The 12910-nt window shown below is 34.4% G+C and overlaps 1 protein-coding gene across 2 annotated transcripts in view; it reads right to left on the bottom strand.

Moving 5' to 3' along the window:
• The window catches only part of B3GNTL1 (UDP-GlcNAc:betaGal beta-1,3-N-acetylglucosaminyltransferase like 1), a 91530-nt gene extending 79626 nt beyond the window's left edge, over positions 1-11904 (bottom strand). The window contains exons 1-3 of one of the 2 annotated variants that reach the window (XM_051995627.1): positions 10985-11904; positions 6284-6400; positions 6088-6187 (exon numbers count right to left, since the gene is read on the bottom strand). In XM_051995627.1, the coding sequence (XP_051851587.1) occupies positions 6088-6187; positions 6284-6400; positions 10985-11167 (400 nt within the window). In that variant the 5' untranslated portion in view covers positions 11168-11904. The remainder of the gene's footprint in view (positions 1-6087; positions 6188-6283; positions 6401-10984) is intronic. The other variant, XM_051995629.1, reaches the window with a different exon arrangement.
• Positions 11905-12910: the final 1006 nt, after the last annotated feature.

Genomic DNA, 12910 nt, shown 5'->3' with positions numbered 1-12910 from the left:
ACTGTGAAGATGTTTTCCCAGTTTGTTGCTTCCCTTTTAATCTTGTTTGCATTAGTTTTGTTTCTTTTTTTTTTAAAGAAAAATATCTTTGTAATAATAATAACATGTATTCACATATGAATATATTCATATCATGTTTTAAAGTTTACAAAATATTCATATCACATTTTAAAGTTTACCAAAAATGTTTTAAAAGTTTTAAGCTCAAGGCAGTCCTGAAATCATGCATCATCGAAAAAAAAATTTCTCCCTTTATGTTTTTTTTTTAATAACTTTTTATTGATAGAACGCATGCCAGGGTAATTTTTTACAGCATTATCCCTTGCATTCACTTCTGTTCCGATTTTTCCCCTCCCTCCCTCCACCCCTTCTCCCAGATGGCAAGCAGTCCTTTACATGTTGAATGGGTTGCAGTATATCCTAGATACAATATATGTGTGCAGAACCGAACAGTTTTCTTGTTGCACAGGGAGAATTGAATTCAGAAGGTATAAATAACCCGGGAAGAAAAACAAAAATGCAAGCAGTTTATATTCATTTCCCAGTGTTCTTTCTCTGGGTGTAGCATTAGTTTTGTTTCTACAAAGGCTTTTTAATTTGATGTAATCAAAATTTTCCATTTTGTGATCAATAATGGTCTCTAGTTCATCTTTGGTTACAAATTTCTTCCTCCTCCACAAGTCTGAGAGATAAACTATCCTATGTTCCTCTAATTTATTTATAATCTCGTTCTTTATGCCTAAATCATGGACCCATTTTGATCTTACCTTGGTATACAGTGTTAAGTGTGGGGCCATGTCTAATTTCTGCCATACTAATTTCCAGTTATTCCAGCAGTTTTTGTCAAATAATGAATTCCTATCCCAAAAGTTAGGATCTTTGGCTTTGTCAAACACTAGATTGCTATAGTTGACTATTTTGTCTTGTGAACCTAATCTATTCCACTGATCAACTAATTTATTTTTTAGCCAATACCAAATGGTTTTGGTAACTGCTGCTTTATAATATAGTTTTAGATCAGGCACAGCTAGGCCACCTTCATTTGATTTTTTTTTTTCATTAATTCCCTTGAGATTCTCGATCTTTTGTTCTTCCATATGAATTTTATTGTTATTTTTTTCTAGATCATTAAAATACTTTCTTGGAAGTCTGATTGGTATAGCACTAAATAAATAGATTAGTTTAGGGAGTATTGTCATCTTTATTATATTCACTCGGCCTATCCAAGAGCACTTAATATTTTTCCAATTATTTAAGTCTGACTTTGTGTGGAAAGTTTTTTGTAGTTTTGCTCACATAATTCCTGACTTTCCTTTGGTAGATAGATTCCCAAATATAATAATAGTTTTATATGTGCAGATAATTAGAATTACCACAGTTAAATTAGGACAATAGTATCAATGTCTGGATGAGCAAGTGGTGGACTATCTTTTGAATCCTATCTTTTGATTCTAATTTTTGTCACCGTTGCCTATATTTGTTCTCTGCTCTCTTCTCATAGCCAATAATGGAAGAGACTTAACACTTTTCTCATAAGGCTCTATTCTAGTTTCTTTTATATTTTCTGTCTACATATCTCAGCAGCTAATATAATATAAATTATCTTTTCTTCACAGATGAAACTAAGATTTACTTGTCTAATCTTAACCTTTCTTCTGACCTCCAGTTTTCACATCTCCAATTGCCCATTAGACACCTCAAACTCATTATGTCCAAAACAGAACTTATAAGCTTTCCCCAAAAACCCTCCCCTGTTCCTAGTTTCCCTATTATTATCAAGAGCATCACCATCTTTTGAGTTACTCAGGATCTAAACCTGGATGTAATCTCTTTTCTTTACTCTCTTTCTTTCCTTGCCCAGTCCCATCATTTCTTTTTGTTTCTTTCTTTCTTTTTCTTTTTCTTTTTTTTTTTTTTTTTTTTTGCTGAGGCAATTGGGGTTAAATGACTTGTCAGGGTCACATAGCTAGGAAGTGTTAAGTGTCTGAGACCAAATTTGAACTCAGGTCCTACTGATTTCAGGACTAGTACGCTATTCACTGCGCCACCTTCCTGCCCCAAGTCCCATCATTTCTACCTTTCCAACATCTCTAGTATATGTTTCACCTTAGTGGATACCATCTTAATGCAGGTCTTTTCATAGTCTGCTACTGTAATACCATTCTGGTATTACTCCATCTTTCTCAATTCCAATCCATCCTCCACTCAGCTGTTAAATTGAACTTCTCAAAACACAGGTCTCCCTCCAGTGGCTCCATTTTACCTCTAGTATCAAATATAAAATTCTCTGTTTGGTTTTTAGAGCTCTTCATAATTTTCTCATTCTCCCTACCCCACTTTAGCAATTAAAGGCCCTCTCTAATTTGCCCTCCAATCTCAATCTAAACAAACTTAATTTAAAACAATATCTTACCCCAAGTAGGCCAGACTCCTCCATGTTTATCAGACATGACAAGTTCATTCCCACCCCTTATTCCTATCAGAATCCTGAACCAGAGATTCTTCATACCTCAGCTCAATCTCTACTTTCTTCATGACACCTTCTGAACTTACTGTGAGAAATCTCTGATTTACATTTCCGACCAAATGAATACTCAAACTAAAATATTGCTAATTATATCTTTACTAAGATCATCAAAAGATATAAACAACTAAGTGGTAAAGGCAACAAAAAAGGGCAATAGTTAATGTTAGGAGAATCACAGGATGATAGACACACTGATGCTGGTGGAACTGTGAATTGGTATAACCACTATGGAAAGCAATTTGAAATTATGTACATAAAATGATTAAAATATCCATACCCTTTGAACAGTATCATTCTACTGAAACTATTGTTTCCAAAATTACTAATCATCTCTTAATGACCAAATCCAATTTTTTTCCCCTCAACCTTCATTTTTCCTCTCTGCAGTCTTTGATATTATTGATCACTCTCTTCTCAACTCTCTTTTCTTTCTAGGTTTATGGGAAATCACTCTCTCCTGGTTTTCTTCCTATCTGACTGCTTCTTCTTCCTCTCTTCTTTGCTGGATCTTCCTTCTGGTCATGGTCTCTAATTGTAGATGTGGCTCCAGGTTCTATCCTGAACCTTCTTTTTTCCTTTTACATATTTTCACTTAGCGATCTCACTGGCTGCCATGGATTTCTCAAACCTATCCATATCACTCCTAATCTCCACCCCTAATTTCACATCTCTAACCTGTCTTTGAGCTATCTTGAATCAGGGCAGCTAGGTGGTGCAGTGGATAGAGCACCAGCTCTGAATTCAAATTTGACCTCAGAAACTTAACACTTCCTTAGCTGAGTGACTTTGGGCAAGTCGAGAGAGAAAGAGAAAGAGAGAGATCTTAAATTGTATTCTAGTAGATATTTTAAATCAAAATGTCCAAAATGGAACTAATGATATTTTCCTTCCCTCTTTTCCCCAGATTCTCAGGCTTGAAATGCAGGAGTTATCCATGACTCCTCACAATCTCTCACTCCCCATTGACATTCTATTTATAAAGCTTATCAATCTCACTTTTGCCCACCTTCTCTCTCTACCACTATTCCAATGAAGGCCCTCATCTCTTCACTGCTGGACTAATGCAATGACTTAGTGGTAGGTAGGTGTAACCAAGTCTCCTTACTCCAATTCATTCCCCATTTAGCCTCTATAGAAATGTTCCTAAAACACAAGTCCAACCATGTCAGATTTCTACTTAAACTCCAGTGATCTATTACTTCTAGATTGAAAAGAAAAATTTTATGTTTGGCATTCTAAGCCCTTCATAATCTTGTTCCCTTCTTAGATTTTACTCCACAATGTGTATTTTCAATCTAGGGAAACTGGCTTCCTGACTGTTCCATGAATAAGACCCTTCATCTCTGGGCTCTGGGCATCTTCAGAGGCTCCCCAGGTTAACTGCTGGAATGTCTTCCCTCCTTAACTCTGCTGACATACAAAGCTTCCTTTTGTGGCTGTTCAGTCATTTTCAGTCGTATTTGATTTTCATGAATCCATTTGAGTTAGTTTGCTTTTTTGGCAAAGATACTAGAGTGGTTTGCTATTTCTTTTTTCAGTCCATTTTACAGATGAGAAAACTGAGGTAAAATAAAAATGGATTAAATGACTTGTTCAGGAACACCCAGCGAAGTGTTTGAGACAAAATATGAAGTCTTCCTGAGTCCACAAGTGGCATTGTACCCACTTGCCATCTAGCTACTCTAAAATTCCTTTAAGTCCCAATTAAAATTCCTTCTTTTGATGGAAGCTTTGCCCAACCCCGTTTAATTCTAGGGCCTTCTTTCTGTTAATTATTTTCCATTTTGCATCCAGAAAGAGGACTGTGGGGACTGAATGTGGATCACAACATAATATTTTCACCTTTTTTGTTGTTGTTTCCTTTTTGATCTGATTTTTCTTGTGCAGCATAATTATGAAAATATGTATAGAAGAATGGTACATGTTCAACACATATTGGATTATTTGCTGTCTAGGAGAGGGAGGGAGGGAGAAAAAATTTGGAACACAAGATTTTGCAAAAGTGAATGTTAAAAACTATCTTTGCATATATTTTGAAAATAACAAATTTATTTTCCATTTATTCTACTTCATTTATATATAGTTGCTTGCTTATTATTCCCTAAGTAAGACTAAGTTCCTTGAGGGCAGGGTCTGTATTTTGCTCCTTTCTATAAACCTGGTTCTTAAAGTACTTAGCATATAGCAATTAATAATTGATTAATAATTTACTGAACCAAATTCCATTGTTTGGCTTACACAAGGGAGCTAATGATAAAAAGAAAAATTTCATGTACTCCAAAATATTTATAGCAGAACTTTTTGTGACAACTATGGAAATGCCCAAAGATTTGGGAATAACTAAACAAACTGTGGTACACGGATATAATTAAATATTACTGTACTATAAGAAATTATGTGTGTGATGGATAGAGAAGCATAGAAATATCTAAATGAATTGATGCATAGTAAGCAGAACTCAGATTACAATACACATAATGACTATAACAATGTAAATGAAAAAAAATCCCACAAAAAAATCAAAAGTCAACATTACAAAATTATAAAAGATATGACTTGAAAAAAAAGATATGAGAGGACATTCCTAATCCAAGAACATAGAGTTGGGCAGCTAATATGTATGAAACATTACACGTTTTTGGACTTTTTCAATATTTTGATCAATTTTGATTTTTTTTTCCTCTTCTTTTTTAATTTAAAAAATACTATTGTATGGATAGCTCTCTGGGAAAATTTTAACAATGTAAAAAAAAGACATACAAAAACTTACTTTAAAAAAAAAAAAAAGGACATTAAGATAAAAGTATGACACAACCTCAAGAGGGCACAGTTCTGCTCGAAAAAGTCCTGCTGGATGCAGCCTACATAAATGATTAAAAAAAAAGTTTTATAGGGTAATAAAAGTCCTTTCAACTGTTTTATCTATTTATCTATTATAATCTATTCACAACTTCAAATAGAGAGGGGCTGCTTCAGTAGTAGCTTTAGTAGAGAGGGGCTGCTTAAAAGGAAACATCAGGCTATGTATTTCAACGATCCTTCTAGCTTTTAAAGTAACTCCATGACTTAAGGATTTTATTCCCTTTTTGTTTTCTACCCAATTTAATTTTTACCATTCACAGACAAATGGTGTGTCAGACTGCGTCTGGAATCTGTTCAAATCTGATCACAGACACTATGTGACCGTGGACAATTCACTTATCTTCTATATATCCTCAAATGTAAAATGGGGATAATAATACCTTCCTCAAAGTGTTGAGTAAGAATCAAATGAGATAACATTTGGAAAAGGATTAGTATAATGCCTAGTACATAGAATATATAATAACATATTAGATTTCATAAAAGAATCTGTGTCTTATTACTGTCTTATATAATATGCTTATAATTTCATTTATTTTTCTTCTTTACTTCTATGTTTTTTATTTTGTTATGATGTATTTATAATTTTATGTTTTTCTGTACACATAGTGCTTCACAAATATTTTATGACACAAAATGCTCTACAATTAACAAATATTTAAATATAATTAACTGATATACTAATAATCTATACATACCTCCTCGGGGAAAAGGAGAATCATGACCTCCAATGATTACTCTGATGCCTAAAGTTTCTAACCTAATCTTCCATTTGTTAATTATATTCATTGACTTGTCCTGAAAAAGAAATAGCAACAATATAGCATAATGAAATTCATCAAACTTTGGAATTTGAACAGCTATGTATAACACAAATGATAAATTAATAAATACCTTACTGGCATCATTAAAGATGGAAAGTTCTAAAGTGCCTTCAAAATCTTGTTCCAAAACAGACTGTAAACAGTCATCCAACCAGCACTCAGCATTGTGAACAGGAAGAATGATGGACTAGATTTTTTTTTTTAATTAAAGAGAAAGAAATGTGAACATTAAATATCTTTTCCACTACTCTAATATATTCCTCATTTCACAAAGTAAAACCTGTTTCTACAGAAGGCTTGCAGAGAATTGCCTCTTTAACATTAGCTGATTATCTGGATACTCTCTACCATCTACCACCTTTCAATAGTTTCCATTTCCTTAAAATCTATTATATAGCATTCTCAGAATTGGTTTTCCTACTCTTTCCTTGACAATCAAAAATAAATAACATCAAATCTTCAGGTCATTTTCTTTCTAAAATCAATACTAAATATTAAGACCTGTATGAAGTGATACAATAATGCAAATGAGATCAGATTAATTTCGGTAAGCAATCTTGCTCTTGGATAAGTTTGTGCTTCTTTGAGGAGAGGTGAGGGAACTATTAGTGCAGAATGCTGCAAACTCAGAACTAGTGGTTTTCCTTATTTTTTTTTTTTTCTTTTTCTTCATTACAAAAGGTTTAGTTGAAGGAAAGGGGAAGAGCAGTAGGGAAAATTATAGTGGTGTGATGGCATCTATCACTGATACAACTCACAACTCAGCCATATCTGTTTATTCAGTCTTTTGCCATAATTTAACCAATGTACTAAGCTTCTTTCTGAAGCTCCCCAGACAATGTGTAAATAACAATGGAACAATTGGCTATTGCCTTCATTCTATGTCTCCATTTCATTAACCTTGATAGAGTTTCTCTAACATGTTTTCTCCTCATTTGCAATACATTAAAGCCTAGCTATGCCTATCACATGCTCCTTTCCATGAACTTTTGAATTGATCTTCCACTTTATTTCTTCAAAGATTAGTATTCCATAACTTATAGCCATACATTATCAGAAGAATATGTTAAAAGAAAAAAAATAGGATTTTGTTCAAGGTGACACTTGGAGTCACTAAGAGAACTGTGCAGCTTCCCAGAAGTTGTTTCTTCTTCCTGTTCAATTCTGGACTGTGCTCTCATTGTTCAAGAAAAGTTCCAGCAGGGAGATTAAATAAAAAACTAATTCCTTTCAGATGATAAAGTCTTCCTGTTTTCAGACTTAGATGTTGGCAAAGTTTTTTTCATATATTAGCCTCATTATATAGTCATATAGATAAATGTGTCTGTGGCAGGATTTAAACTCAAATCTTTTTTATTCCAAACAGGAAAATCTAGCCTCTGTGTTACTTTAGAACACTTCATAGCCACCAACTAAATGAGATCCATAATTATGCAAAAGGTTTGATATAACTATAGATATGGGAAAAACCAAGGAAATGAAAAATATCTAGACTATAATATACAACTGAATGGACAAACTATAGAGCTTATCCATTAATGCATACAGATCTAGATCTAGATATTGAAAAGATCGCATAAATCGACAATAAGCTGAGCTCTGAAATAAAAAACAAAAGGTATTTTAAAAACATTACAAATAATAAAATAAATCAAAACTAAATTTATGACCATAGCACCTCTCAAAACTACATTTAAAAAAATTGGTAACACCTTTATTGGCAGGGTAAATACTTTCAAGTATCCACAAAGCCTTCAATAAAGTGATCACTTTAAGTATTCCTTCAATGAAATGATTTAATGATTCCTCAGGCAGAAAAATTATGCATGCTTCATTCTTTTCTTAAATATTTATTAGTTTCCCTTTCAGATCACTAAACAGCATATATTATTTAATTGCCTAAACCCAAAGAAAAAAATTTGAAGATACCTACCAACAAGATAACAATTACTCTTTTTAATACTCATTGAATGCACAAGCCTAGTTAGGGTTAAATACTGTGGAAGAATGCCAAGAAGACAGAAAATACAAGTCCCTAATCTTGAATTCATATGTATAATGAGAGAAACAATATTTACCTAAAAAGGACACTTAAAAATATGTACAGAAGTATATGAATAGAACTGATAATTACTCAAAAATGTTTCATCAAATTTCATTGAATGTTCTAAAAATTATTTGCTCCAAATTAAAGTTTCAAAACTTAAGAGCAACAACAGAGAATCTAAAAATAGAAAAATATTATGTATATGTATATGAAATCAGAATTTGATAATTCCCAGATTACAAAACATTGAAGAAAGGAATAATGACAATCATTGGAAAAAAATATTGCAGTATTGAAAGAAACACTTTCCTTAAGTCATACAATTAGGAAGAGCCCTTATTTGAACTCAGCTCCTTTGACTCCAAATCAGGATTCTTTCCATTATAGTACACAGAGGTAAGTGATGCAAAGACAGTAATGAGAAACACATATATTATAAACTTACAGCTTTATATATGTGTATAATACATATTATATATAATATTACATACTATTATTACATTTAATATTACATAATAATTATTAATTATACTAATAATATTACATACAAATATTACATATATACATAATATATATTAAAGCAAAAAATCTACAACAGGCAGAAGGGAAATCAGGAGGGCACAAAAAGCAAATAACTTGTTTTTTAAAGTTTTATATTTTCCTTTATTAAACAAAATATTAGTAATTCAAATTTTATGTGGTCTTATTCTTTATCTTGTCTGTATTTGGTAAAATTGTCAATGATCTGTCATTTTTATGACTGCAAAAATCAAGAGAATAATATAATCTTTTATTTCTCTGGCTTTCTGCATGGTTTGGTTTTTTTGTTTGTTTTGTTTTGTTTTGTTTGTTTTTTTGTGCGGGGGAAGGACAGTCAGGATATACCCAGTAACATAAATATATGTCCCCACCTTAGCTCTATGTCTCTGAAACCAAAGGCAAAAAAGAGTTTGGCACTAAACAGATGTTTGTTGAATTAAATGGAAATCATCTTGATTTCCTATGAAAGAAGCTAGGCACATGTTAGCAATTTTTTTTTTTTTAGCAAAATGTTTTTTTAAAATAAATTACAAATTATAATGATCAAACTTGGTTCCAAAAAAGTTAAGAAAATGCATCTTCTCTATTTTATAAAGATGGGCAGGTTATGGGTTTGGAATATATATTGTTATCCAGTTGATATATGTTGGTTTTATTGAACTATTTTTTTAAAATCATGTTACAAAGGCTGGTTAGCAAAGTAGGAAAGTGACAACAGCCAAACTTAGAAAAGAAGATGTAAAAAAAATATATATCATGAAAAGTCTATAAATAAACAGAAGTTATGTGAACTGATCAGATTTACCCATGTTTCTACCTAGAAACAAACAAGATCCCCTGATTTCTAGTTAAAAAACATGTTTGCTGTTGCAAGTAGGGAAAGAGTAGAGGTCAGATGGGGAAGCAGTATGAGACATTCAGTGACTACCAGTATTTAAAAAGTCTTAGGTTACAACGTTGGTAGACCAGGAAAAACCTCCCTAAATTGACAGCTAAAAATGTGACACATGTGTTAAATATTCTCACTAAAATCCAAATCTAATTCCTCAGCTCCGCTTTAAAAAGCCCCCTGGCTTCTCTGGAAAAGCTAGGGTTACAGCTCTGTCAGGAAAGATTCTGAGTGAGTGCCAGCTTATCCCAGGAAATCTGATTTAGCTATAAATTGGGAGATGATCATGGGGTGAATTCTCAAAGTTCACCTAAAATGTGGAGAAGCTGTGATTTGTGATAGGGGAAATACTTACACCCATTAAGTATATACATATATGAACATTCAAGAAGCTGGCTGGTGTGGTGGGAAAAAAAAGCACTGGAGATGGTGTCAAGAGAATCTGGATTCCAAATCTACTTGACACTAACTGAGAGCTCAAGAGAAAGTCATTAGCCCCGCTGGGCGTCAGTTTCTACAGGTGTGAAATGTGGATAATCACTGAATTTTATCTCATAGGGTTGCTAAGAATTACAAGAGATAATATGTAAGGGCTTCGTAAATATTAAGTATTATTACACATTTATCCTTAACCTTTATTATTATTTATTATTATTAACATTCTTTATCTTAGGGGATAGTATTTTTGGTTAGAAATAAAGAGCAGCGTATATCTTGTAAATAAAAAGCTATAATAATTTTAAAAAAAAGAAATAAAGAGCAGGACATCTAGGGGAGAGGGTGGGAGGAAGGAGGGGGAAAATTGGAACAAAAGACTTGGCAATTGTCAATGCTGTAAAATTATCCATACATATAACTTGTAAATAAAAAAGCTATTAAAAAAAAGAAAAAAGAAAACACTGAGGAGGAAAAGAAATAAAGAGCAGGAGAGGAGATAGGAGAGGTGTTGTAATGGCCAGAGTTAAAAAAGACCTGAATTCAAATTCGAGCACGGACACCGGCTTTCCTGGACAGGTCACTTAATCCTGCTTGTCTCAGTTTCCTCCTCTGTAAAATAAGCTGGAGAAGGAAATGACAAACCACTCCAGCATCTTTGCCAAAGAAAACTCCAAATGAGGGTCACGAAGAGTGGACACGACTGAAATGACTCAATAACGATGGGACAGAAGAGATTAAATACTAAATGAGGGGAGGCAGATCTACTGCTAGAGGCTAGAGAAAGAAAAAACTAACAGGCTCTTTGATTTCTTCATCTTAATTCCAAGAAACAAAACACTGGCACAAGGAACACATACCACTTGGATCTGAGAACCGTTCTCCCGGCTTTGGACACTTATCGGGGCCGCGAGTTGGGCAGAGGCGGAGGATGAGGAAGGAGAAGGAAGAAGCTGGTCGGTGACATTGGGCATTCTATCTGCGCTGGACACCTCCGGCCGAAGTGTGTCCAGGGCAGCTACTGCCCTGTAACTGTTCCGCATCGTGGAGAAATAAAGAGCCAAATTCTCCCAAACACGACCTACATAAGAGGAGGTCAAACCTAGGAGTCAGGAGGAAGGGAGAGACGGAGAAGGAGATACTTTCCACACCCGCCGAGTTCAGCGCCTCCTGCAGGCGACTGCTAAGCACCGGGCAAAAAAGGTGTAAGCCCTGGAAGACATACAAACTAACTCATCATCTCCCCTCCAGGGCAGCCAGTCACCCTGCTCCGCTGCTTGTTCTTCAGTCCAGGTACCCTCCGCCTCTGGCTGCTAATTCTCTCCAATTTCTTTTTTAATTCAGCTCATTGCCACTCTTCACACGGCAAAGAGTTTGGCGGTATCTACAACTGCACCCCTTTTCCCCTGGGCAGCATCCCAAATCGCCGCTTAAAAGGCTCTTCCACCGAGAACCTACATGACTCGCAAGCGCTGACCTCATTCGGAAGAGATTTCAAAGGGAAGAGAACAGAGCTCGAGAGGAGTAGAGAAGAGCGGCCTAGAAAAGCCGGAAGTATAACCCTGACTGGCTCTGGGGCTGGATCTTTTTTTCCTTATTGAGCCATGAAATAGAAAGAGATTCAGAAGTTAAGGGCGTGGAGACCGTATCTTAGACTAAAGCTTCTTAAACTGAGAATCACTGCCACATGTGGGGCAATTTGACAACAGTTAAAAGTATTAAATATTTCGCCAAGATTTAATTCTTTGTGTAAAAATAAACAAGCATTTCCATCGTATTAATAGGCAAATTTGCTTTCGTCTTTAATAAATGATAGAATATACATATACTAAAGAATTGTTTTTTAAAGTAAATTTCTTTATGATTTGTTATCAATATGTTTCGATTTATATACCAGGGATTATGTAAGAATTTCTCTGGTGAAAAAGGTTTGGTAGTGGAAAAGTTTAAGAATCCCTGACCTGGGGAAAAGTTGGTGCTTTTATGAAGAGGCAGCGTCCAGCCAATTCCTAGTCTAAGCTTCTCTTCTTTTTTTTCACATTTTTCTTTTTCCTCTACCCCCATCGCTGCATTTTTCCTCTCCTTTCTTGTTCACTTCTGTAAATAATATGTGTTCAGTATAAAACTGTCTTTTTAAAATCTCAAATGTCATAGGATTGATGTGAGAAAAGTACTTCCTAAAGTGTAAAAGTGTAAAAGAGTAAAACACTAGCATATCCTATAAGGCTACTCAAAAGTTCTGCAACATCTGGACTAATGTCAAGCATTTATTAAGATCTTATTTTTGCTAAGCTCTGCAAAGGGCTGGGGATACAGAGGCAATCAGTATCTTGCCCTTAAGTTTCTTGGTTCTGTGTTTTTGAAACACGTGGCCTTCCTGCCTGCCTGCCTTCCTTCCTTCTTGCCTTCCTTCCTTCCTCTCTTTATTTCTTTTTCTTTCTCTCTTTTTTTGTCTCTCCCTCTCCCTTTTCCCCCTCTTCCCCCTCTCCTTCCTCTCCTTGTCCCCTTCCCCCCTCTCTCCTTCCCTTCCTTCCTTTTTCTCTTTCTTTTTTCTTACTTCCTTTCTGCAGTTGCTATTGCCCCACTTTCTTCCTTACCACCCTACCTCATCAAAGGAAAAGAAAAAATACTCATAGTCAAAGAAAACATTTACCAACCATATCCAAAATAATAGACGTTCATTTCTTTGAGGTTATTGTGCTCTACAATAATTCATTTTTGCAAAAGAGCCACAGATGGTTAAATACCTTGGTTCTTCCATTCAGTAACCTCCAGACATCTCTTAT

The sequence above is a fragment of the Antechinus flavipes genome, chromosome 4 (genome assembly GCF_016432865.1).
Source record: "Antechinus flavipes isolate AdamAnt ecotype Samford, QLD, Australia chromosome 4, AdamAnt_v2, whole genome shotgun sequence".
Lineage (NCBI taxonomy): Eukaryota > Metazoa > Chordata > Mammalia > Dasyuromorphia > Dasyuridae > Antechinus > Antechinus flavipes.
The sequence above is the reverse complement of the archived record's forward strand: the minus strand, read 5'-3'. Positions and strand labels throughout refer to the sequence as shown.